The sequence below is a fragment of the Sciurus carolinensis genome, chromosome 15 (assembly GCF_902686445.1).
Source record: "Sciurus carolinensis chromosome 15, mSciCar1.2, whole genome shotgun sequence".
Taxonomy (NCBI): domain Eukaryota; kingdom Metazoa; phylum Chordata; class Mammalia; order Rodentia; family Sciuridae; genus Sciurus; species Sciurus carolinensis.
The window spans coordinates 45,938,866-45,964,490 of NC_062227.1; the positions used below are offsets into that span (position 1 = coordinate 45,938,866).

General features: G+C 32.7%; 1 protein-coding gene across 5 annotated transcripts in view; it reads left to right on the forward strand.

Moving 5' to 3' along the window:
- Positions 1–25,625, forward strand: part of Kiaa1328 (KIAA1328 ortholog) — a 286,260-nt gene that overhangs the window by 67,207 nt on the left and 193,428 nt on the right. For all 5 annotated transcript variants that reach the window (XM_047526442.1, XM_047526441.1, XM_047526445.1 and 2 more), the window contains one exon: positions 23,301–23,428. In XM_047526442.1, coding sequence (XP_047382398.1) covers positions 23,301–23,428 — 128 coding nt within the window. The remainder of the gene's footprint in view (positions 1–23,300; positions 23,429–25,625) is intronic.

Genomic DNA, 25,625 nt, shown 5'->3' on the forward strand with positions numbered 1-25,625 from the left:
ATTTCTTCTTCTAGAAGATCTTGCAGCTTTTTTTCCTTATTTTTGTGATGTTGATGATCTCTTGATACTTTTCAACTTTTGTAGCTTCTAACTCAGGTCTTCAGAATGTGGGGTTTCCTAGGATTTCTTATGTTCTTTCTACAGTGAAACAAGCTCCTGTTCAGAGGGTTCAGTTTCCTGTGTACTAAGATGAAGGACAGACTCTCTGGAAAATGGAAAATATTTATGTTGATCTAAGAATGATTTGTAGTTCTTATTTCAACTTATCTAGCTATCCTGACTTGGCCTCACAAATATTTGTGTCATTAGGAGGAAAGATTAATAACAATTTGACTCATTTTATTCCTTTCCCTACTTTGATTCTAGTCACTCTTCACCCCAAAGGGAGAGTATGTGGCTGTAGTTGCACAGTAATATGAAGACCAAGTCCTGTTCCATAATCCTCCATTCATAGCAACCTTGAATCTTCTTTCTTCAGGTGGTTAATTTTATTCAGATTCCCTGGACAAAATTGTCTTCTTAAGTGTGACACTTTTTAAATTTGTTTCTTTCAGTAAATTTGGGCTAACAAGTGGGATAGGGCTTGTTTTTTGGTGTTATTTAAGAGGACGAAATCCCAGCTGAAAACATTTACTTTATCTGACCGTTTTATACCCACCCTGTATTAAAGAGTAACAAAAAAGTAATTAGTAAAATAGGAGAGAAGAGACATTTCTTTTTTTCTGGAAAAATTTCACGTAGTTTATGTATATTCTCCCCTTTCGGGAAATAGAGTTTACTTTCCATCCTCAGTTCCTGAGAGGAGGCTAGACCGAATTACTTAATCCAAAGACTAGCATGTGAAAAGGGAAAAATGATAATTTTACATTGAAGAAACTTGGTGGAAACTCCTTAAACCAAGTGACCAATGTTAACATCACCAGTATCTTATGGATATCTGACACCCCCAATAAGATGTGTTAAGAATGTCTGTTGACCTCTATTTCTTTCCAAAAATCCATAACCCTGTTCTAACCCTGTTCTAATCATGAGAAAAATCAGCAAGGTCAAATTGAGAGACATTTTTCAAAAATACCTGGCCAGTACTCCTAAAAACTCTTAAAGGCACAAGAAACAAGAAAGCTGGACAACTGTCACAGACCAGAGATTAAGAAGACATGACAGCTACAACCAAATGCAATGTACTATCCTGGATTAGAGTCTAGAACAGAAAAAGAACATTAATGGAGAACGTAGTGAAATCAATTATTTGATAAAATAAGGTGTGGAGTTTATTTAGTAGTATAATAATGTTGGTTTCTTGGTATTATTGATATTATTGTAAGATATTATTGATGGGGAAATCTGAATTAAGGAATTATGGGTACTCTTTGTAGTATCTTTGCAACCTTTCTATAGACCTAAATTTTTTTCTAAAATAAATTTATTAATCATAGCACTATGACAGAACTATTGCTTGGTGAACGTGCCTTCTGTGAGCAGAGACAATTTGGTATTAGTAATAATTTTTTCCTTAATGTGATTATTTTCACTGTGCTTCAAGGGAGGAAAAAGAGAAAAGTGATTCTGAACAGGAGTGCTCTTGTAAGAACAAGTAGATGCAGTTCTATACAAAAATAATGAACATAGGATAGTTAAAGGCCAGGTATTTTGTTGTCTGGAAGTGTTCATCTGATTTAGAAGAGAGTCTATAAATCTTGCTAACATTTACTGCCAACTCTAGTATTGAAATAGGAAGTTTCTGTCTCTGTTGTATCAGTATTGCTTTCTATTTTAGGAGCACAGATACAACAGGATGAGTATATGATGGGGTGTTGGTGGTGGTGGTAGTGATGATGATGATGGTACTGTGCTGATTATTATTGTTCATGGTACTCTTATGAGAAGATAAAAGTCTTGACCTGTTGGAGAAAAAAACAACAGAATGGTATTGTGATTAAGATTATAGATCTTGGTGTCACACCTGGTTCCATAGCCTTGAGCTGTGATATTGAGCAATTTGCTCAACTTCATTGTGTGTGTTTTTTTTTTTCATCTTTATCTGTAAAATGAGTTATTAATTTACCTCTTGGGGTTTTTATGACACTTAGAACAGTGTCTGACATGGAATACTTGAATCAGTAAGTGTAATACCTGTTTTTCTTTTGCTGTTTGTAATTATCAAGAGTCTCACAAGGCTGGGGATATAGCTTAGTGGTAGTGTGCTTGCCTAGCATATGCAAGACCCTGCATTACATCCCCACCGACAAAAGAGAGGAGGGTAATTCACAAATGTGAAATATTATTGCTGTTGTGATATACATTTGTTTGAATAATTTAAATTTTTTTTCTTTGTGTTGAAGATTTTTTCCTTTGACCTGATTTTCAGCAACTTGACTTACTATGTGTGTGTGTGTGTGTGTGTATTCATCTTAGAGTTCTTTGAGTTTCTTTGAACTGTGGTTGTTCTGTTTTATTAGTTAATGTTGCAAAGTTCTTGACCATTATTATCCTTCAGATATTCCTTCTACCCCGTTCTCTCTTATTTTCTTCTGGGATTCAAATTGTATGTTTGATGTGGTCCCACAAATCTGGGATACTCTACTTCTTTTTATTTTCTGTGTGTTTAATTTTGAATAATTCCTGTTGCCTTATTTTAAATTCCTTGATTCTCCTCTGTACTCAAAAGTCATCAAAGGAATTATTTATTTCTTGTATTGTTTTTCATTTCAGACATTTCCATTTGATTGTTCTTAATACAGTGCTGAAATTCTCCATCTGTTCATGCTTATGTCTATCTTTTTTCACAAAATCCTTTAAAAATTATTTTAAATTTCCTATTTAATTCCAATATCTCAGTCATCTCTGAATCTAGTTTTGTTTATTATTTTATCTCTTCAATATTGATGGAATGCTGCCCCACACATCTGCCTTCCCCACCCTACTGTGTGAGAAGGGCCTATGGAGGGGTCAGAGTTTATGTACATATGCATCACTGAGGAGGACTCTCTCAGGTCTGTTTCTTAGGAGCTTCTGGTAAAGGACTATGGAAAAGATCTAGTCAGTTAACACATACTTCTCTTATGTCTAGTGCTCCCAGAAATATCTAAACTGTCACACTAGCTCCCGCTCAGCCTTGAAGAATTTGTTAAAAATTGCAGCTGTGTTTTGTTTTGTTTCTTATCTGCCCTTTATGGTCACCTTTTCCCTTAGTTTTATGCTTGTCTCTCTCTAGAGTAGCTTATTCCCCTTTGAAATTTAGTTCTCTTAGTTGCCTTTCAATCTCAAATTTCTGCAGAGCCCCAAAAGTTGTATTTTGTAGATTATCTGACTTTGTTGTTTTGAGTGTGGAAGCAACGTTCTCCTGAAACTTTATTCTAAACAGGGTGGCTCTCCCTTCTAATCATGATGTATCTTTTATAAATGAGTCAAATAGTTCTAAGAAGAAATCCTTCACATTTAAAGAACTGCCTTTTCTAATTTTGAATCTTGTAATAGTATTTTTTAAGGTAATTTTTAAAATAATAGTAGCAAAGCATGAATGGATAGGAGCATCTTTCTTTAATAGGCATTTCGGAGTACTGTAAAAAGATGTTGTAAGTTGTTGGAATGAGGCTAGTTATGTATCATAATGCTTTGATTCTGTGATGGTTAAAATGGGGTTCCTCCCATGCTCTGCATCTGTTTACAGGATCCACTTTATAATTATTGTGATTAAATCAGATACAAGCAATAGCCACTCATTTTTATCTTAATTATTCTTATGTTTTAGATAAACAAAGAGTACAGCATTCAAAATTAATTTGAATATTATGGTATAGTATAAATGCTATGACAATTCCTAGGAATTAACAATAATCAGATTAAGGACTGGGGATATAGCTCAGTGGTAGAGCACTTGCTTGGTGTGAATGAAACCCTGGGCTTTATCTCTACCACCACCACACACAAAAAAAAGTCAAAATTTTTCCTTATAAGCTTAAGGACCTACATTTTTCCATAGTTACCAGCCTTTACTATCTACTTTCTTTGTGTTTTATTCAGTATATTCCTTTTTTTAGTTATGCGTATTCCAAAATTAGTCAACTAGAACAGTCAGCATAGATGTTTCCTGCTTAATACCTGATATCAATCCATTGAAAAGCAAATAGGCAAAGCCCCCAACCATCAGACTGTCTTTTGACTAGGATTTAAATTTATTGTATTTTATTTATTTGGACTTGTATTTTTTGCGGTGTTGAGGGTCTTACACATATTATGCAAGTGCTACTACTGAACTACAGCCCTGGTCTTTTTCTTTGTAAATAGTAGGAGGACATCTGATTCTTGTTGGCTTCTCTTATAGTAACTTAGCACCAATGCAAATTTGAAGACTTTTTCCTCTGACTTTTAGAAATTTGAAATATTAATTTACACTGAAGCTTCAGTTTTAAACCACAGATACAGTGGTCAGGAATGTAGCACTTTCCAACGTTTTGGCTGTTTTTTGCTCTTGGAAATATATGTTGTGATGTAGAGTTTTGAAAATTACCAATCTTAGCTATTTTATGTTTAAAATTTTTAGTTTCATTTGCTTTAACATTTAATAGTTAATTATTCTCTTTTATAGTCTCTATGTTTTTACTCATAGAATTCTACCTTGCATATTTTATCTCACAAAGTGTGATGTATAATTTAATAAAATCAGTTATAAAAGATTTAAACCATATGCACTTAAATGTAATGACCTTTTTTCTACTTTCTATTGGTTTATTTTACATCTTTAAGGGAGCATAGAGGGAAAAAAATGAACAAAGAAGTGAGTTTTTATTGAAAGTAAGCTTATGATGCTCTTATTGTTTTTATGATACAGATTATATTAGATACCTCAAGGACATTTCCAATAATCAATCCTTCCATTTGCATTAGGAAAAAGTTTGAGATCTTATTTAAGTATTTCTATAATGGACATTTTTTGTATTTACCCTGAAAGAAAAATGAAATTCAACAGTAAATGTGGGAAAGTAGCTGCATAGTATATTCTGAACACATTTACTCTGAGGTAAAAAGAAGCAAAACTAAGATTTTTTAAAATTGTGTACTATTCTTTTGCTTATAGAATTATTAGAACAGGAGAAATTTTAAGATATTGGAACAAGTTTCAAATACCAGTTTTTAATCAGTGTAGGAAAATAATGAAAATATATTTATCCTTGGATTTTTTAGTGCTCTACTGTATATATTCTATGTCTGCACCAGGTGTCTTTCATGATGTCTTTATAGGTCTTTTTACCTTCAGAAGGACAGCTTTCTACTTCAATAGTAGAGTGACAGGAACATGGTCACAAATTGGGGTACACAAATAAGTAAGAAAAATAAGCATGTTTTCTTTAGTTTGACCAGTTTTGTTTATTTTCAAGAGTGGGGTTGAGCAAAAGGATAAATTAGGTCTCTTCCTTATTTTTCAGCCTTTGCATGATTTTCCTAATATTTTTGTTTTAATCATTTGGGTTTGATGTAGCTTACACCATGACTCTTCTCTGCCGCCGATCCTCATATTTTTTCCCTGTGAATAAAGGATCTTCTCTTCCTATCAGATAGAAATGTACTAATAAGTTCAAAAGTTTCCATTGTTTATTTACGTGAAAGGTCTCCAAATATTCAAGATCTGTTTCCCTGCAAATTGCTTATTATTTTCTAGATTAGATTCCTCACTGCTTTGTTTAAATCTGGGTTAAATGACTCAAAACAATGGGTTTTCTACCAATTCCTCTTCATTCCCTAATCTACCCAGCTGCTTACATATTAGGAAACAGTGTTTTCTTCATGGTAGTTGATAAAAACAATCATTAATACACAGACTACAACACAGTTTATAGTCAGGGGACATAAACAAGAGGGTTAGCAAAAACTAGTATGGAAAATACTTGAGGCAAGATTTTCAAGTACTTAGTTTTAAAATGGTTTTTGTAAATAGCTGGATTAACTCATTATGCCTTTCGTAGCCTTCATCTTTTCTTCTCTGTTTTTCTTTTACTATACCTTCTAGTCCTAGTTATAAATTGTCTTAAACTCTATGTTTTTAGGTTACCATCTTTTTGAGAATAATTTTTGCTTTGGGTGTACCTGCCCAGATTACCCGTGTGAGAGTAAGTTTTGCTTTTTGAAGGATAAGGGTTTTTTAATTTAATAAATCAATAAAAGTTTATAGGTAATAATGATGAAACTTGGGGAAAGGAAAGGCATATGTTGTGGCAATATGATAAAATAGGATATATAATAAATTTGTGCTTTTGTTTAAATATTTGTTCAAGTTATCAAAGGGCTTATCACTCTTAAAACTTGTCACAATGATCTTAGAGACAGTTTTCTTTCTGAGACCAAGTAATTCTCACTCATCATTTCTCAGTTTATTTCCTTTGGAAACCATGGGAAAATTACAGTTCTCAGTTAGACTTGAGCAATACTTTGGCAAATTACCACCCCAACTAAATCCAGTCTACTTTCTGTTTTTATAAAATAATTTTTATTAGAACACAACAACACTTGTTATGCGTCATCTATGGCTACTTTTATGCTACAGTGATGGAGTGGAGTAGATACAGGAAAAACTAAACTTAAAATACTTATTTTTTGACTCTTAACAGAAGTTTACCAAAGTTTTAGTGAGTAGAAGTTATCCACCCAAAATGAGATCACTTAGATTCTCCCTTTCTCTCCTTTTCCTCTTACCCATACATAAAGTCACTTAATAAAAGAATTAAATTTAGACCTCTTTGGGCATAAACCTGTCAGCTTTTATCTTAAGTAACAAGGGCATTTTCCTTGGTCTTGTTAGAAGTTGACCAAATTACCTGTTCTTTCTTCCACGTAGCATAAGGTCATTAATACCCTATACTATCTGGAAATCATGTAATTGTTTAGTGGGATTTGATTTTTGTTTGGTTTGGTTTGATCTTTGTATTCTTATTTTTGTTATTATATATGTTTATGGGAAGGCACATCTCTTCTTAGAATTTTTTACCATGTACACAAGAGATGGGTAAGGAACAGATCAGGGAGGAGAAGGGAGGGTGAATCTCTTAATCTTCTTAATGAAGCGGTCAAGTTAGTCTGTGTCAAATATATACTGTGTGTCTAATAGGTGCAGGAGATAGCTTTAGAAAAGAAGGATCATTTTATCAAAGAATTCCTGGGTTCTTGGCATTTTAAATTTTGTAGAAGTACATGTATTAATGAGAGTTACAATGGTCTCCAGTAAAATTGTGATAAATATTTTCTATCATAATGAACTTTATAAGATGCCATTTTCTTCTGTGGCTTTTAGTTCATTATAACCAGGACACTCAGTTTGATGCATTTATATATGATTGGGGAAGAAAATGTTAATTCTAGTTTTTTAAAAATGTTTACATAATAAACGAAGTATGTCCTAGGCATGCAACTAAAATGTGAGTTGCCCTTAGGGTTTTTTGTTTCAGTTTGTTTAAATTTTGATTGACAAATAATAGTTGTATATATTATACATTTGGGAGGTACAATGTGATGTTTTGATATGTTTACATCATGGAATGATTAAATCAAACTAACAAATCCGTTATCTCACATGTTTACTTTTTTTGTAGTAAAAACATTTGAAATCTACTTCCAAATTTTTTGAAACAAACTGCATTGTTATTTATTATAGTCATCATTCTGTGCAATAGATCTCTAAAGGTTATTCCTCCTGTGTAACTAAATTTTTTATCTTTTGATCAAAATCGCAGCTTTTTCCATTCTTCCTCCTAATGGTAACCACCATTTTGCTCTCCACATCTATGAGCTTTACTTTTTAGATTCCAAATATAAGTGAGATCATACCATATTGTCTGTGTCTGTTTTATTTCATGTAATATAATATTCTCTAGGCCTATCTGTGTTGTCTCAGATGAAGAAATTTTCTTCTTTTTAAAGCTAAATAGTATTGTTTTGTGTATTTATACCACATTTTCCTTACTGTTGATCTGATGATGGACACTCAGGTTGCTTCCATTACTTAGCTGTTGTGCATGGAGCTGCAGTGAACAGGAGAGTCTCTTTGGTATACTAGTTTCGGTTTCTTTGGTTTTATACCCAGGAATGGGGTTGCTGGATCTTATGGCAATTCTACTTTTGGTTTGGTTGTGTTAATAATTTATATTCCCACCAACGGTGCACAAGGGTTCCCTTTTCTTCACATCCTCATCAGTATTTATTTTTCATCCTTTTCATTGCTGCCATTTTAATAGGTATGAGGTGATATCTTGTTGTGATTTTAGTTGGATTTTTTTGATAATTAGTGATGATGAGCACTTTTTTTATATCTGTTGGCCATTTGTGTCTTCTTTTGAGAAATGGATATTTAGGTCCTTTGCCAATATTTTTACAATTAGGTTCTCTTTTTTCTTCTTTTTGAGTTGTTTGAGTTTCTTACATTTTTTGACTATTAACTCTTTATTAGACATATGACTTGCAAATATTTTTTCCCAGTTTATTGTTTCTCCACTCTGTTTCCTTTACTGTTCAGTAGGCTGTTAGTTTGATATAATTTCATTTGTTTATTTTTGCTTTTGCTTTCTGTTTTTTTAAAATCATGTCCAAGAAATGTGTGATCAAACCAGCGTCGTAGGACATTTCTCCAGTGTTTTCTTCTAGTAGTTTGATGGTTTCAGGTTTACCTTTGTCTTTTAATAAATTTTGAGTTGATTTTTCTATATGATGTGAATTAAGGATTTAATTTCATTCTTATGCATATGAATACCCAGTTTTCCCAACACCATTTATTGAAGAGACTATCCTTTCTCCATTGTGTGTTCTTGGTAGATTGCTTTGGATAGTATGGACATTTTGACAATATTAATTCTTTTTTCCATTTAGTTGTGTATCAACTATTTCTTTCATGAATGTTTTATTGTTTTCAGTATACAGATCTTTCATGTCTGATTAAATTTTCTTCTAAGTATTTTACTTTTTGATGCTATTGTAAATAGGATTGGTTTCTTAATTTCATTTGCAGATAGTTCATAGTTAGTATAAAGAAGCGCTACTCATTGTGTGTCTTGATTTTGTATCCTGCAACCTTACTGTTTTTTTCTTTTTGTGGTGCTGGTGATTGAACCCAGGGCCCTGTGCATGCAAAGCAAGCACTCTACCAACTGAGCTATATCCCCTGTTTATTTTTTTAATCAGTTTTAATAATAGTTTTTCAGTGGAGTCTTTAAAGGTTTCTACATGTAAGATAATTCTGTCAGCAGAGACACTGTCACTTCTTCTTTCCTGTTTGAATTCCTTTTATGCCTTGTCTAATTGATCTGACTAGAACTTCCAGTACTATGTTGAATAGAAGTGAGTAGAGTGAGCATCCTTGTCTTGTTCCTCATCTTAGAGGAAAAGTTTCAATTTTTTACTGTTGAGTATTGCTACGGTTTGGATCTTAACATCACCCAAAAACTTATGTGTTGAAGTCTTGGTTTCCCAGTGCAGTAGTGTTCATAGGTGGGGCCTTTGAATCATCAAGGTTCAGATCTCATGAATGCATTCATTTATGGATTCATAGTTTAATGGGTATGAGGGAGTGTCTGTGTTATAAAAACAAGCTCTTGGCTTCCTGACCACTGTGAACTGAGCAGCTTTCCTCCACCACATGCTTCTGCCAGGCCTAAAAGCAACTGGGCCAATCAACCATGACTTTGAAACTATGAGCCACAGTAAATATTTCCTCCCATAAGTTAATTTTTCTCAAGTATTTCATCATAGTGACACAAAACTGACTAATACAACTACAATGTTAGCCGTGAACTTTTCAAACATAGCCTTTATTGTGTTGAGGTATATATTCCTTCTATGCCTAATTTGTTGAGTTTGTAAGGATGTTGAATTTTGCCAAATGCCTTTTGCATTTATTGGGATGATTACTAGGGTTTTTATTGAACAAATGTCTGCTGTTTTACATATGTATATGAAAAAAGTACCTGTTTTATATATACTGATATAATAAACTCCTATTTTAGGAATTAATATTTAGACATATAATTAATTTTACTTCAATTACCTTTTGAAAGAAATATTTGAGTATTTTTAATTCATTATGATCCATATAGTTTGTGTTTCAATAAGATTAGACCAATAGAATAACAGTAAATTTTAAAAAATAAGCTTTCTGGTTAATTCTCTATTAAAAAATCATGACTTTGCCAAAAGAAAAACTGCTTTTCTTAATGCTATACAAGTGCAAGATGGGCAGAAATTGAACTTGAAACTTTGTTAAAGTAGATTAGTCTAAGGCTTCTCCCCAATCCTCCTCAAGCCCAATATATTCTTCAGTCTCTTATCAGGGCTTGTTAAATGCAAACTGTGACCCCCATGGAGGGATGCCTAGGATTTTACAGTTCTTAGGAACTCCTTGGTGATACCTATTCTGATGTTCATTGACCATACTTTTAGACTTCTCACAGGACAGTAAGATTTTTTTGTTTTTGTTTTTACTTTGTTTTGTTTTGTTTAATGGCCAGTTGACAATGTGGAAAGGTTAAATCCAGTGCAGACAAACTACTTTTGTTGAAGTTTATAAGGAAGACATGCAGTTGAGGAAGCTGGATGTAATTATGAAGCATTAGATATAAGCAAGAGTATTAACTAAGTGAGGGACTGTGGATTCTTAAAGATTTTATCTTAACTTCCCTTTTGTCTGAATGAAATGCTGGTATTTTTCAGAAAAATGAAAGCCTATGAGAAACTCCATCATTTGCAAAATCAGCTTTTTTGTACTCTTTGTATTTTCTCTCCATTCTCAGTTCCTAATGGAGATATTGTTTTTCTTACACACCTTTTGGCTTAAGTTTTTGAATGATATATGAACACGAAACAAAGAATCATCCTGTTTTTTGAGTCAATTGAACCTTTACTCACCTCAGACTTTTGGGAAGATCTTGGTTGTCAAATTAAAGTAGGGACACAGACTATATGGTATAATTAACAGCTTGGATGGGAAAAGTGAAAGTTTTTATGTATTTTAATATATGTTAAAATATATTTTACCTACACATAAATTAATATTTTTATCCTGAATACATATAGAGGGTCTAACTGAGAAGATAGCCTTTCTAAAGTAAGATATGTCAGTAATACTCTTAAAGGAAATAGACACATAAAATACATTTTTTTTAAATTATAAAATTTGGATATAATTACTTTGGTCTTATACACCAATGTACACACCTAAGTTTTATTACTTTTTATGTAGTCAGTTTGACTATAAGGAGACATATATTTATTCCTAAAAAATCACTATACTATGCAAAATCATGCCAAAAATGCGTATAGTATTCAAAACCTTGTAGTTAGACTTTTTTTTTAAAAAAAGGAAACCTAAAAAAAGATAGCATAATTTTATACATATTAAATGAATAAAAAATGAATATGGTACTTTACCTTGTGAAAGTGAACATTGAGAGAGCCTCAGCTCAAGTTATTATGAAATGGTAGTGGGAAGATTACTAAAATTGAATGGAATGTTGTAACACCAGACGTCAGTGGGTGTGGCTCATTGCATGAGGTGAACTAAGGTAGCTGTCAGACATTTGCGGTATGAGTCCTATGGGTACATATTTTGTGTATTCCTACTGGACTTGGGTCAGCTGGGTGCAGTTTTCCACAGTGCACCTAGTATTTCTTATAGTGATACATTGTGCTCAAATTGTTTCCAAATACATAAGAGGCACTGAAACAAATTTGAATTTTCAAAACAAGCGTTATAGAATTGACTGTATATGAAATTTCACGCTTTACTGGAGAAATAAACTTTTAATTTTATTGCAATTCAATTCCATGAGCACCAGGGGGGGTAGTAGGTTCACATTTTGCAGCAGCACTGACCAGTGCTTTTCTTAGTTTTGCAGCTGCACATATGGTAAATTATTATCATTTTATGGTTACAGTTATAAGCAATTTGGTAGAAAACGACAGCTAAATTATGCAGTGTTACTTTTATTTGTTTTAATTTTGTAATCTAAATATATTTTTAAATGAGAAAACAAAACCCAGAACAATTTTTAGTAGAACGAGTAACCCTTCCTTTTACTTAGTATTGTGCTACCCAGTGGACCTTGCATTTCACTTTTAATTGATCTCTTATGAATTATGAAAATTGAAGCACATATCTGTGAAGTTATATATATTCTGGGGAATGAATGTTTTTAGCTATATTATCTTGACTCTTACTACTTAATAAGAAGGACACATAACAGGCAATTAAATTGACAAAGACATAAATTTTAAAATTCTCTACCAATTCCTAAAGATAAACCATTCCCAGATTTTACTCTGAAGAAGCCCTACAGATGATGCTGAAGCAAATTAACTTTCTTAAACTCTATCAGGATTTGTTGCAGTGCTACATAGACCTGCTCTCTGGGTCCAGGTATGAGGGCTCATCAACATATCTACATAAACTCTTGATTAAAATTGAAGGAGCTAACGGTGTTAACCAAGATGCACACAGTACCTGCTTTGTTTGTTTGGAACTTGTATATTCACATTGAGTGGCAGATAATTAGTACCTAACTCTTATTATGAAGGTCCCTCTAAATTATGATTTGCCTTTTGTCAAGGAATTAAAATTTTGTTTGTGGTTATTATTTAAGTGTACAACGGCTTTCATTATGAAGCCTTTCTTCATTTGCTCAGCACTGACACTTGCTGATGCCCATGTGGTTCTATACAAACCTTAAAAAACACTCTGTTATTCTACCTGGTTTATATATTTCAGAGCTATTACTTGAACTGAGAGAAGATAAACTGCTTGATCATGAAAAACATTGCCAGTATAGTAATCTAGTGTTTATATTCTTTATTCTATTAGTATAAATAGGCCATATCAGTGATTTTGACCAGTGTAGGAGTTACTTCACATTTTTCATGACTTTTAGTCATTTAAAAACAATTATTGTATAAGTAATATCAATGGAACTTGAAAACAAGTCATTTTGGTGTTAGAAAGCCAAATATTACTGAAGTCTTATTGATGTCAGTTGAAGAAAAAGAAAAAATTTTATTTTGATGAATAACATACTCCTTAATTTTATTTGGTGTGATTTTTTATCATGTATAGGTTATCCTAAATTAATTGATTTGTATTATATCAGATGCCATTTTTTGAATTAACTTCAAAGGATAATCAAATCAGGAACTAATCATGAGCTATTATTTTCTAGTAAAGTAAATTCATGTTTTCTTCAAATGAAACTGGCATGTATTAGCATTTTATTTATAAAAGTGACATCATTCAACAATAATATGATGCTGTTCTAAACAATAGGATGTTAAAACTTTCTGAAGCATTAATTTTTTGATATTTAAGTGTAAAAACCCAACATTTTGATTTGAAAATGGTTAGAGAAATTGAAGGTTTATCAGTTTTCCTACATCCATTATATAAACTCACTGTTGCCAAATATATGTGTATACTCTATTAGATAATAATCATGTTCGCAACATAGAACCTCATGTCCCCACTTCTTTTCTTGAATACCTAAGAGAGAAATTTGGGAATCACCAGCATAGATAATGAATTTTAAGCTATGGTAGGATATAAGGTTATGGAGGAGGTAATAAAAACCAAATGACTTCAAGGACATTGTAAGGAGGAATGTCTGCATTTACTGGGAAGTAAATTAAAGAAAATCAGTGATGTTTTAAAAGGAACACTCAATAAGCAAGAAGCAGAATGAACCTGTAACTTTGGAACCAGGGGAAGAGATTCTTTAAAGAAAAAAGAAGTGACCAAGAAGAAGGATAAAACCTGAAATCAGACTGGTACATTTCAAAATGTGTTAGAGAATACTTGTCAGGAATACAATGTAAATAGAATGAGGGATAGGAAAACTCATTGTATTGAGTTAAAAAGTAAATTATAAATAAGGAAATAGAGACCATGAGTATATATTAATCTTTTTAGAATTTTTATAATAATGGGAGGAGAAAGAAACGTTGTTAACTTGAGAAGAAAACTTTGAGGAAGACTTTTCTTGGGATACACTTAGTTGAAGGTTATAGGCAGTAGCCAAAAGTTAATGAAATCATAGGAAAGATAGAATAACAGATGGGACAGTGTCCTGAATAAATATAGAAGATGATGAAATCAGGAACACAAGTGGAGGAGTTTGTCTTAGAAAACATCCATTCATTTACTCATTCATTCAACATTTATTGATGGCCAAGACCTGAGGTAACGATGTGTTGGGATGGTAATTGTGAGAAAGTTGAGGATATTTCAGACATTCATTGTGGCAATATACCTTTTCAGGGAAATAAGATGTACCTAAATATGAGTAAATTTTTTGCTTCCTGATGCAGTTGCTTATTGTTCTCTAGTTATTCTGTTTTTTTTTTCCTTACCTACATTGGTAGTAGGTAAATATAATTTTATATATTTCACCCTTCAAACATAATTTAGAAAATTCAAGAGAGGAAGGAAATATCTATCCATATTTGTTCTCTTTCTATTCCTTCTTCCTTCCTGATGTTCTGAAATTCCTTTCTTCTTCAGTTCCTTCGTTTTAGAGTTTTCTTTAGACATTATTTTAAACTAGATGTAGTGGCAATAAATTCATTGTTGTTATTCACCAGAGAATTTCTTTATTTCTTTATTTCTAAAGGATATTTTGCCGGATATAAAATTATGCATTGACAGTTCTTTTCACACTTGAAAAATGTTTTTCTGCTTCCTTCTGACCTCCATGTTTTACAATGAAAAATTACTGTTGTTTTTCAGTTTTTCCCTGTAAATAGTGTTGCTTCTTTTGCTTTTAAATTGTTTTTTTTTTTTTTTTGTAGGGGGTGGGAGGTCTTTAGTGTTCAGAAGTTTGATTATGATGTTTCTTGACATGCATTTCTATGGAATAATCCTTTTTGGGATTTGTTCAGTTTTTCTTGCCAAATTGGTGAATTTTTTAGCTGTTAGTTCTTTCAAATACTTTTCCAGCCCTACCCTCTTTCTGCTTTTTTCCCAGGTACTCCAACGACATAGACATTGGAACTTATAGTCTCAGAGGTCCCTTAGGCTCTGTTTTTGTTGTTGTTTTATTTGTTTCTTTTTTAATCTACTTTCTTTTGTTCATACTGGGTAATGTCTATCATCGTATTTTCAACTTCATCCTTTCCCATGTTCTTCTCATTCTGTTGCTGAGCACATCCAATAAGGTTTTTAGTTTGGTTATTGTAATTTTCAGTTCTAAAGTTTCCATTTGTTCTTTATATCTCCTGTTTCTTTACTGAGATGAGACATTCTATTTTTTTCATTTGTTTTAAGTACACATATAATTACTCATTGAAATATTTTGTGATGACTGCTTTAAAATCCCTTTCAGATAATTCCAACATCTGGGTCATTTCAGTATTGGCATCTGTTGATTATCTTTTCTCATTCAAATTGATACTATCTTGGTTCTTGGTATAGCATATGGCTTTTAATTGTATTCTGGACACTTGGAGTACTATGTTATGGTCTCATTTAAATTAGTTTTTTTTAGCAGAACCTTTCTAACATCACACCAGATTGTGGGGTAAAAGTTCAGGTCCCTATTTGTCCTCCTTTGACACTTGGGATTGGGCACGTTGTTGCTGCTGGGGGTAGGAGGTGGGCAGGAGTGGAAGTTTAGCTATCTACTAGGTCTTCGGCAGATACTACACTGGCTGAAAAGGGCAGGTCCTTCCCAGATGGCTTTTACTCTTTGCTGCTTATTAGCAATGAAATTTTTGTCTTCCTATTTAGCTTCCTCCCATGCTACCCTAGCAAAGATGGACACTCATTAAAGCTAGATTAAATGTGAACAGAATTCCAGGCTCCCCATGAAGGCTCCACTGACAATCATGAGGGTAGAGGCAGAAGCTAGGGTTAAAGTTCTTTGTTCCAATTCAGTCTTCTTTGATATCATACTAGAGAAAGAAAGAAAAGGCAGTGGAGGAACTCCTGAAAGTCTAGGGATAGGGTTTGCAGTTTTTTTCTGTGATCTCTGGGTGAAGTAAAGTGTTTCTTGTCTAAAAGTTTTCTCTCTGATTAGATTTCTTTTCTTTTCTTTCTTTTACTTATTTAATTTTTATTTACTAATTTTTTTCTGTCTTTGCCAATTGGCATTTCTGGGTTGTTGACTGACTTCTCCAGCTCCCACTATAGAAATAAAGCAAAAACAAACAAATAAACAAAAAGCAAGCCTCTCACTGCTGTCTTGTCCCCTGAGATCTAATGCCCCTGGCCAGTCTGCTGCCTTCTTTTTGTTTTTCAGGGTTGTCTTATGTTGTTTTGTATGTGATGTCCAAGAGTTTTAGCTGTACTTAATAAGATGAATAGGGAGAATTGTATTACTCCATCTTCTCTAGAACCAAAAATCCACTACAATTTATTTTATTTTTTCTTTAAATTTTCTTTTGTGTCTGCTAACATCAACTCCACTTTCTGAATACATCCTGTCATATTTACATGCCTTGCCTTAGTCCAAAAGAAAATGGTTTTCCTCCTCATTATATAAATGGGTGAGCTGATTTAGCTCAGACTTACTTTTCATGAAAAATCACCTTTAGACAGCAACTAAATGTGCAAAAGTTCTACCTCCTAACAGAATTACTTAAGCAGTCATACCCCCGCATATTAAAAAAATGGAATAGAAATCATACTTTAACTGTTCTGCTCACTACTTTGAATTTTTCAGTAGGTCTAAATCTCTGTTGCTGGTCTAATATAATAAAATCCTAGGGCTTGGGGCTCGTTCTTCTAAATGTTGCCTCTTGGATTAATCTAGTTTGTAGTCAATAGTAGTAAAATAGTAAATCCAAACCCAAGTCGTTGATCTTTGTAATACTGTAAAACTTTCCTCTTTGAGTGTTTTGGGATTTTTCTGTATAACATTTCCTAAGTGCAGGGTCAGGCAAATAATCTGGTGTTTTACCAATTTTTTAAATATCATTCTGCTAAAAGTCCATATAAGCTCAATTATATTAGGATCTAGTGAAATGAAGTTGTTCATAAAATGCTTTATTACCTTCAGCCTTTGCAGCATTTGCTGAGTTTAGATAATAAACCTCCACACTGAAGTTACTTAATTTTTCTCTGAGCAGTAATTTATATTTGTGATCAGTAGTCTCAGTCATTTTCAAAGAGGCAAATAATGAGATAGTCCTAATACTTTTTCCAAATGTGACCTTAATATGTTAGATGTGATTCCACTGTATAAGAACTCTCTTACTTTTCACTCTAGTTATGAATACTATTTTAAGGAATTTGATTTTTTTACTTAGAATTATTAATATTGGGTGATATTTTCAATGCTGCATTAAAAAATTCATGCATCTCTGGTGTGAGAATGTTGTTCCCAAAGGCCATAGCTAATAGTCTGGCAGTGTTGAGCTGAATTCATAAATCATGCTGTAAATTTAGGCTTAAAGTATACCCGGGAAAAGTAAAAGGTAGATATCTACTTGAAAGTGGGAGACAGAAAATGTGATTATTTATTTTTTCACATGGACTCTTTCCCCCGTATAAATTATTAAACTCTACTGGAGATATTTGCTAATTATTATTACTTCTGTAGACAACCACAGTAGAAATATTATACTGCTTTGAAAGTTCAGAACACAGCCTCCTTTTAAGGCAGAAAGTGGATTATTTTGCATCTCGTATTTTATTTTCTATATGCTTCCTTCTCAAAAAGAAACAGTTTACCAAAATATAAAACAAACCCAGAGGCATTCTAAGGATGAATTAAGGGGAAAAACCAAAGGAATCTGATAAAGCATTATACGTTGACAGGAAGAAGGCAGGGGCCTCCTCCCACTGACTTGGAGTGGGTTCTCAGAGATAATCTGTACACTCAGTGTGTACTGCCTAGACCAGTAGCATCAGCATCACTTGGTAGTTTGGTAGAAATGTAGAGCCGTGGGCCCACCTAAGATCTACTGAATCAAAATCTGCTAAGAAGATCTACAGGTGATTGCTCTGTGTACTATATTTTCAGAAACAGTGGTGCAATGGTTTTAGTTGTTTTCCTCCATATCCCACCTCAATGGCAGAATATCCTTGCATCAGTTGTTAACTATTCTGTGCTGCAGATTTATTTGTAAAATGAGACTAATAACAGTATCTCATGAGGTTTTTTTTCTTATGATGGGAATTAAAAATAATATCTTTAAAGCACTTAGAAGTACCACACCCACAGATAGTTTATACTGAGTCTCCACAGATATTCTAGTTCAAGCGCCTGTTCCTGGTACTAAGCATTTAATTGTGAGATAGATAATGGTACCATCTGTCTCTTAGAAGAGAAGGCTGATAAGGAATCTGAAGAAGGGGGAGATGAAAAACACAAAAATGATATAGCTGGAAGATGAACTATTTGAGGTACACACAAGGTCACTGGGTTACTTAGTTTAGAAAAGAGAAGATTAAGGGGCATTTTAAATTCAATTTACATTTCTGCTGAGAAATGAATGATTCCACACAGCAGCATAAATAGTTAAAATAGACAAATGTAGGATATGGAGACAGGTATCACATGTATTGAAACTGAAAGCTCTTGAAGAGTTATGATCTAATGCAAGAACAAATCTCTTCTTGAAGATGGGGAACAAAAGATGAGATGATACCTGTCCAAGGTGCTCTGAAGTCCATTCCTCAGCGCTGGGCTTATAAGCCTCACAAAGCATTATTCACACAACCTCACTGAGCACCTTTTAGGATCTAGAGAGCTTAGCATATAGACAATTTTCATTGGTTTGTACTGTCAGGAGTTCCTTTTGAAATTGGGAATTTTAAAGTGTTGCTCATTGTTATGAAGTTTATCTTATAAAGAAATTTCATGGGTAAAGGGTTGTAGTTACTTTTTCTTCTGTGATTCTAGGCTAGTTCCTATAGCTCATAAAAGACTGACTTGATTTAAAGTAGTCTTTCCAAATGGGGGAGATAGTTCTACGTTGGCTCTTGTTGAAATATGGAACCTTTAAATAAAATAGAAATATTTAAACAAGCTAGAAGCAAGGAAAAATGCATGACTTTCTGTAGAAATGCTTTTGCAACTTTTTCTTTAATGTCCACAGTGAATACTTGAAAACTTGTATTCTTTTAGGGTATGACAAGAAAACTACTTTTAAAAAAAATCAAAGTTCTGATCAGTCTGACACATTAATAACCTGCTTTTTAGGATATCTGCATATAAACTTTTAAATATATGTCCTTTTCTTAAAGGTTAGAGAAATAACCATTGGGTCTCCATTGTGTAGGTAGTTCCCTGAAGACCAATAGACCCTAAATACCCAAAGCAAAACAGAATTGAATGCATTTGCATCTCTGTTCCAAGTCAGTTTTTGCCCCGTCTGGTTTTGCAACTCCGTAAGAAACAAGGTAGAGACTTAGAAAGCTCAAAAGGAGCTGGTTAAATATTCAAATTAGACATTGGACTTTCATAAGTGGGTTTTACTCCTGCACATATCACAATTCAATAAAATAATATAAACATTTGTGTGAAATTCTTGTCCACCTTTGCTAGTCTCATCATCTTGGAATCAGGTTTTCTTTTATCAAGAACCCATTTTCTGGGGCCAGAGTTGTGTCTCAGTGCTAATGTGCTCACCTAGCACATGTGAGGCACTGGGTTCGATTCCCAGCACCACATAAGAATGAATAAATAAAATAAAGGCATTGTATACCCCTATAACTAAAAAATATTTAAAAAAAGAACCCAGTTTCTGTTGTATAGTTACTTGCCCAAAATTAAAGTGTTCTCAGGTACCAGAATTAATATTTTAATCTGGACACCTCAATCTGTCCTTTTTGTCAGTTACAAAAAGAGAAGACTTTTTTTTTAAATGATTAACTTTTCTCCCCTCACAAGGACCTGTCTTCACTTGGTTCTGTATTAGGTCAGTATTACTAAGTATAAAATTCAAGTATCCCAAGCGTTAGGGACAAGAGTGAAGTGGGGCAGCAGGTGGGGTGGATTCTGCTGGACCAGAGGAATTTTTCCAGTTTAGGACAATTTCCTTCTACTGTGACAGCTGGCTGTTGTCCTTCTTCCCACTACCTCTGATTTTTCTCTTACATAGTTTAATTCTTTCTCTCATCTCCTTATTCATTCTCTGCCAATATTATTTTATTTTTCTATATAATGTATTTTAGAGTTAAGCCTTTAAACTTTTCAAAATGGTCATTTCCTGCAGCCATTTCAGCTAATTAATTTGATGTGTAGGTTTTCATGTGATCTTGCTTAACATTTATTTATTTATTTATTTATTTATTTAATTCCCTGAAGCCTTTATTCAAAGAAATTGTGATGAATGCTAATCTCTCTCAGTTCTTAAATGGTGTTTGGACAGATTCTAGTGTTAATTTTAGTGTATATCTTTTGTTAGGTTTGATTTCCTTATCTATTGTATTCTTTCCTGTCATTTGACCAGGATTGAGTCAAATATGTCTTCTCTTCATTAACCCCCTCCCCCCTCCAAATCAGTGAAGAGGGCATTTTACCCACATCTTCCTAGCATTTATAAATCTCTCTCCAGATGGAGGACTGAAGTCCCATTGTGATAAGGAGGAAGGAAAATCAGGTCATTTTGAAATCTGGTAAAATCAGGAAAGACATAAAAAACGGATGAAGATAGAACTACTTGTTTTTATATTCTGCCACATGGCATGTATTTAAATGAATTTGTCTATAATTTGTCTCAAATGCTGACATTTAACTCCTAGGCTATATAATTGTGCTTGATTTTTCCAGAGTAAAATTCATATTCTGTGACCAGGCTAATATGTTCACCTACTATAAACATTACTGCCTATGTAACAGCTAGAATAAAAAATTCTTTTTATATACATAATAAGCTGGTGGAGACTTTGGGGACCAACACAAATCATTCCTTTCTTTTAGAGCTTGCTGACACAAAGCATGGAAATGTAAAACCAGACTGGTATAACATAGATTAACTCTGAAAACCTGTTAGATTATTTAGACCACCATTCACACTATTGTTGTTACTGTTGTTAAGATACCAAATATTCAACAGGATCTTCTAATTAATGTATTCTCTAAGCATAGTAACCTGTCCTTTCACTGTGAATCAGTTCCTCTTTTATAAGCCATCTTTGGCTCCTTCTCTGTTAAAGGTTAATAATGAGAATAATGAACAATTGGTTATTTATGCAGTAATGATTATGAAGTTATTAGAACAGGAAGATTCCTGATCCAGAAGCAATGAATAGGTTATAAAAATGTTAAGGAATACTGAAACCAGTCACCATTTTTGACATTTAAGAAATATATTCTCATCCTTAATCATGATGACCTGTTGTAAGATTATTTATGTAGAATAATCCCACTGAACAGTAATTCTTACATCAACAGCATACATGAGTGTTAAGAGGGAGACTTAGAAATTATCTGAAGAAAAAATGGGAGGAACAGGCTAGAACCATCTGTCTCCCAGACACAGCAGGTCATGAAGTTAGGTGACCTTTTTGATTATTTTCATCTTGAGTAATTTTCAAGTTTTAGGAACTGTGAGAGAGGATACCCCAGGCTAGTTTGGCTGTTCTTTATTTAAAGAAAATTCCCTTTGATATTTTTATTAGTGACACATCGACTTATCTGATGTTAAACAAAAGAAACGACAAAAATCAAATTATAATCCCTTTATGTTTAATAGATTAGGAACTTTCTGTGTAAATTAGGCAGTAATAATTTTTACCATATAGTGTCATTATTTCTACCTTGCTTTTTATAACAACTTGAATGTGATATAATTTTACAGAAAATGTATACTTCTCAAGTGTACAGTTAAAGCTTTTTGAATATATTCTCAAAGATGTACAAACATGGGTTGGGGCTGTAGGTCACTGCTAGAGCATTTGCCTACCATGTGTGAGACACTGGGTAAAAAATTAAAAATAAAGGTTGTTGTTCTATCTACTACTAAAAACGCTTTTTAAAAAAATATGTGCAAACATGACCACAGTGTCAATTCCACAACATATTTATTACATTGTCCCTTAAACCTACATCTAGCAGTTATTCCCTATTTCCTCTCTCCTAGGAACCCCAGTCTATATTTTGTTATGGACTTGCCTATTCTGGACATTTCACATATGTGAACTCATAAAATATGCACCCTTTCTTTTTGTACCCCATTCATTAACACAATGTTTTCAAGATTTCCAGCATATAGCAGTATTTCAGTCTTCATTATGGCCAAATAATATTCCATGGTTTAGGTAATTCACATCTTGTTTATCTACTTATTAGTTGGTAAACATCAGGTTATTTTTGTTTTTCATTGTTACCAATAAAGCTGCTCTGAATATGCATGTGCAAGTTTTTTTGTGGACATATGTTTTTCATTCTCTTGGGTATATTCCTACCATATACAATTACTGGGTTACATGGAAACTCTGTGTCTAATTTTTTGAACACTACCAAATTACCTTTCAAAGTGGCAACACAATTTTATATTCCCATTTGCTATGTTGAAGGGTTTCACTTTTTCTATACCCTTGTTAACCACTTGCCTTTGTTAGTCTTTTTGATTATGGCTATCTAGTGCATGTAATTTTGCTTTTGATTCTTATTTCCTTAATGGCTAGGTATGTTTAGCATTTTTTCTGTGCTTCTTGGCCATTTATGTTTGCTTTTGGGAAATCTATACAGAACCTTTGCCCATTTTTTAATTGGGTTAATAATTTATTGCTGAGTTGTATAAGGTGTTGTAGAGGTCTTTATATATTCTGGATACCAGTCTTTATTATATTAATGATTTCCAACTATTTTCTCTCATTCTGAGGGTTGTATTTTCCATGTTTTTACCCTGTGAAGCACAAGACTTACTATTGAAGTCCAGTTTTATCTTTTTTTTTTTTTTGGGGGGGGGGGCGTATTGCTTGTGATTTTCACGTAATCCAATGTCAAAAGACATTATGTCTTATGTTCTTCTAAGAATTTCATATAGTTTTAACTCTTGCATTTAGATCAATGGTCCATTTTCATTTCGTTTTGTACATTGCATGAGGTAGGAGTTTCTTGGCATGTATCTGCCATGTGTTTTTATCTATTCAAATTTAAAGACATGAAAAATAATTTTCTTTCATGGGATGACCATTGCTACCCTCTTTGTGAATTATTGTTTTATGATTTTGGGGGGATATGTGTATTATTTTTATCTTTTGACTATATACTTACCTATTTTGTTACCAAATATTGTTACATTTCTGTTTATTGGAAACTGAAAAGTAGCACTGATGTATACAATTTGAATCAACTATTTAGATATTTTTCCTTAATTTGAAATCTTACCTCTTCAGCTACAGTACAGAGAATGCCAAGAACTTCTAAGTCTGTATCAGAAATACCTATCAGAACAGCAAGAGAAGCTCACCATGTCTCTCTCAGAACTTAATGCTGCTAAAATGCCGGAACAACAGGTAAGCATCTGTAAATTTACCCTTTCTTGTTTTTGATGGACTAGCAAGATGTCAAAAGAGTCATTTGCTTTTATGTTAGTTGTTGCACAGTATGTAATACTTTAAAATAAATATGCAGATACTGTATGTGATTGAGTTGTTGTTTTTTGCCTTCCTCTTTCCTTTTCCTGGAACTCAAAAGTCAGGAACAGTGACCTGAAATAGGCCAAGGATCAGTGGGAAATCTCTTGGTTGTGTGAAAAATCATAAGAGGAATGGTAAAGAAAATGCACTGCTCTGTTACTCAATTAAAATCAAATGGACTGTTTGTTACTAATTTTTTTGAAAAACACTTAATAAGCCTTTCTTAATTCATTTATCATTCTTAGAATAAAAGTGACTTAATGACCCATAAAAACTTTAAATTGATATAATTGAAATATTTTGCACATTTACATATGTATATTAATCACTATATATTTGTGTGTGTGTGTATATATATATATATATATATATATACACACATATCACCAAGTAGTATTATATGATTAAATGAATATTCAGAGTCCTGCTGGTTTTGATGTAAAACAAGTTATACAGACACATTTCTTGCCCTCTACCAATTGATATTTGTCTTTTTCATATTTTCTTTTTCTTGGGCTTCAGTTTCAAGTGAATGCAAGATAAGCTTATATATATATTAAGACATTATAGAAATGATCAAAGTATTCATATTATGTATCAAAATACAGATAATATACTATTAGATGAGCTAAGAGTTCTGACTGAGGATCTTCAGTTTTGAGCTTAAAGTTTGCACATATGGAAAAATCTAAATAGATAAATGATAATAATTCTGCTGGAATGTGATATTGCTAATAAGACTTTTTGTTTAATTATAAAATTAGTCACATAGTGTTAAAAAGCACCTTGGCATCTTAATCCTAATGTTATTTAATGCATTTTAATGTGTGTTTACTGTGTAATATGTATCTGAATTCTAACTATTTTAATACTGAACTATCTTCAAGTCATAGTACCACTTTGAACAAGCCCAGATTGTACTGGCAGTTCAAGAAACTACACCATACTTCTAATTGACAGAAACCCCCAATTTGAGATGATGTCATGCTCTTTATAATATTAAGCTCCTCACAGCATGAGAGTTCTGTAGATTAAAAGAATAAGATTAACAACTGACTTCTCATCAGAAACCATGGAGAATACAACAGTGAGATGTCATATTCAAAGAACCAAAAAAAAAAGTTCCTTGACAATCCAGCAAAGGTATTATTCAAAAGTGAACAAAACATAAAGACATTCCCAAATACTTAAAGATTGAGAGAATTAGTTGCTAGCATGCCTGCTTTACATTACATATCGGTAGAAGTCTCTGTAGATTAAAGGAAATAACATAAAGCAATAACTTAAATCTATGCAATGAAATAAAGAGTAATAATAAAGGCAATTGTGTATTTCTCTTTTCTTAGATTATTTAAAAATATTTGAATACAATAATAATTATAAAAGTAGATTAGTGAGTTTATAAGACAGATGTTAACATCTCTGTGAGTGTGTGTGCAGTGTGCACACGCACAAACATTTGCACAAAGGAAAGGGAGGGAGAGAAACTTTATTGAAACAAATATTCTACAAATTCCTGGAATAAGTTACTGGAATTTAAACTGTGGTTGTTCACAAATAATGAGATCCTTGTATGTAGAAAATTCTAAGGAATTTATAAAAACCCAATACAACTAGCAAATTCACAAGGTTGCATGATATAAGATCTAACTGTCAAAATCAATTTTAGTTTTGTTCACTTTTAATTAAAAATTAAAAATTAATATATTTAGTAAAAAGTACAAGACTTGTACAGTGAGTGCTACAAAACATTGCTCAGGAAAATCTAAGAAAATCTAAATTAGTGAAAACAGGTTCCACATTCATGAACTACTCAAATGCTCTTAAAAAGGTCATTCTTCCCAATGATCTGTACATTATTGTGAATCCCTATCAGAATTCTAAGATATTTTTATAATTTCTTTTTAATGGAAACTGATAAAAGAATTCTAAAATTATATGGAAATGCAAAGAAATGAGAATATCCAAAATAATTTTGAGAAACATGAACGAAGTCGAGGATTGCTTTTTACAATTTCAAAATTTATTTTAAAACTACAGTAGGTAGAATTTTAAGATGACCAGCAAACTTTGC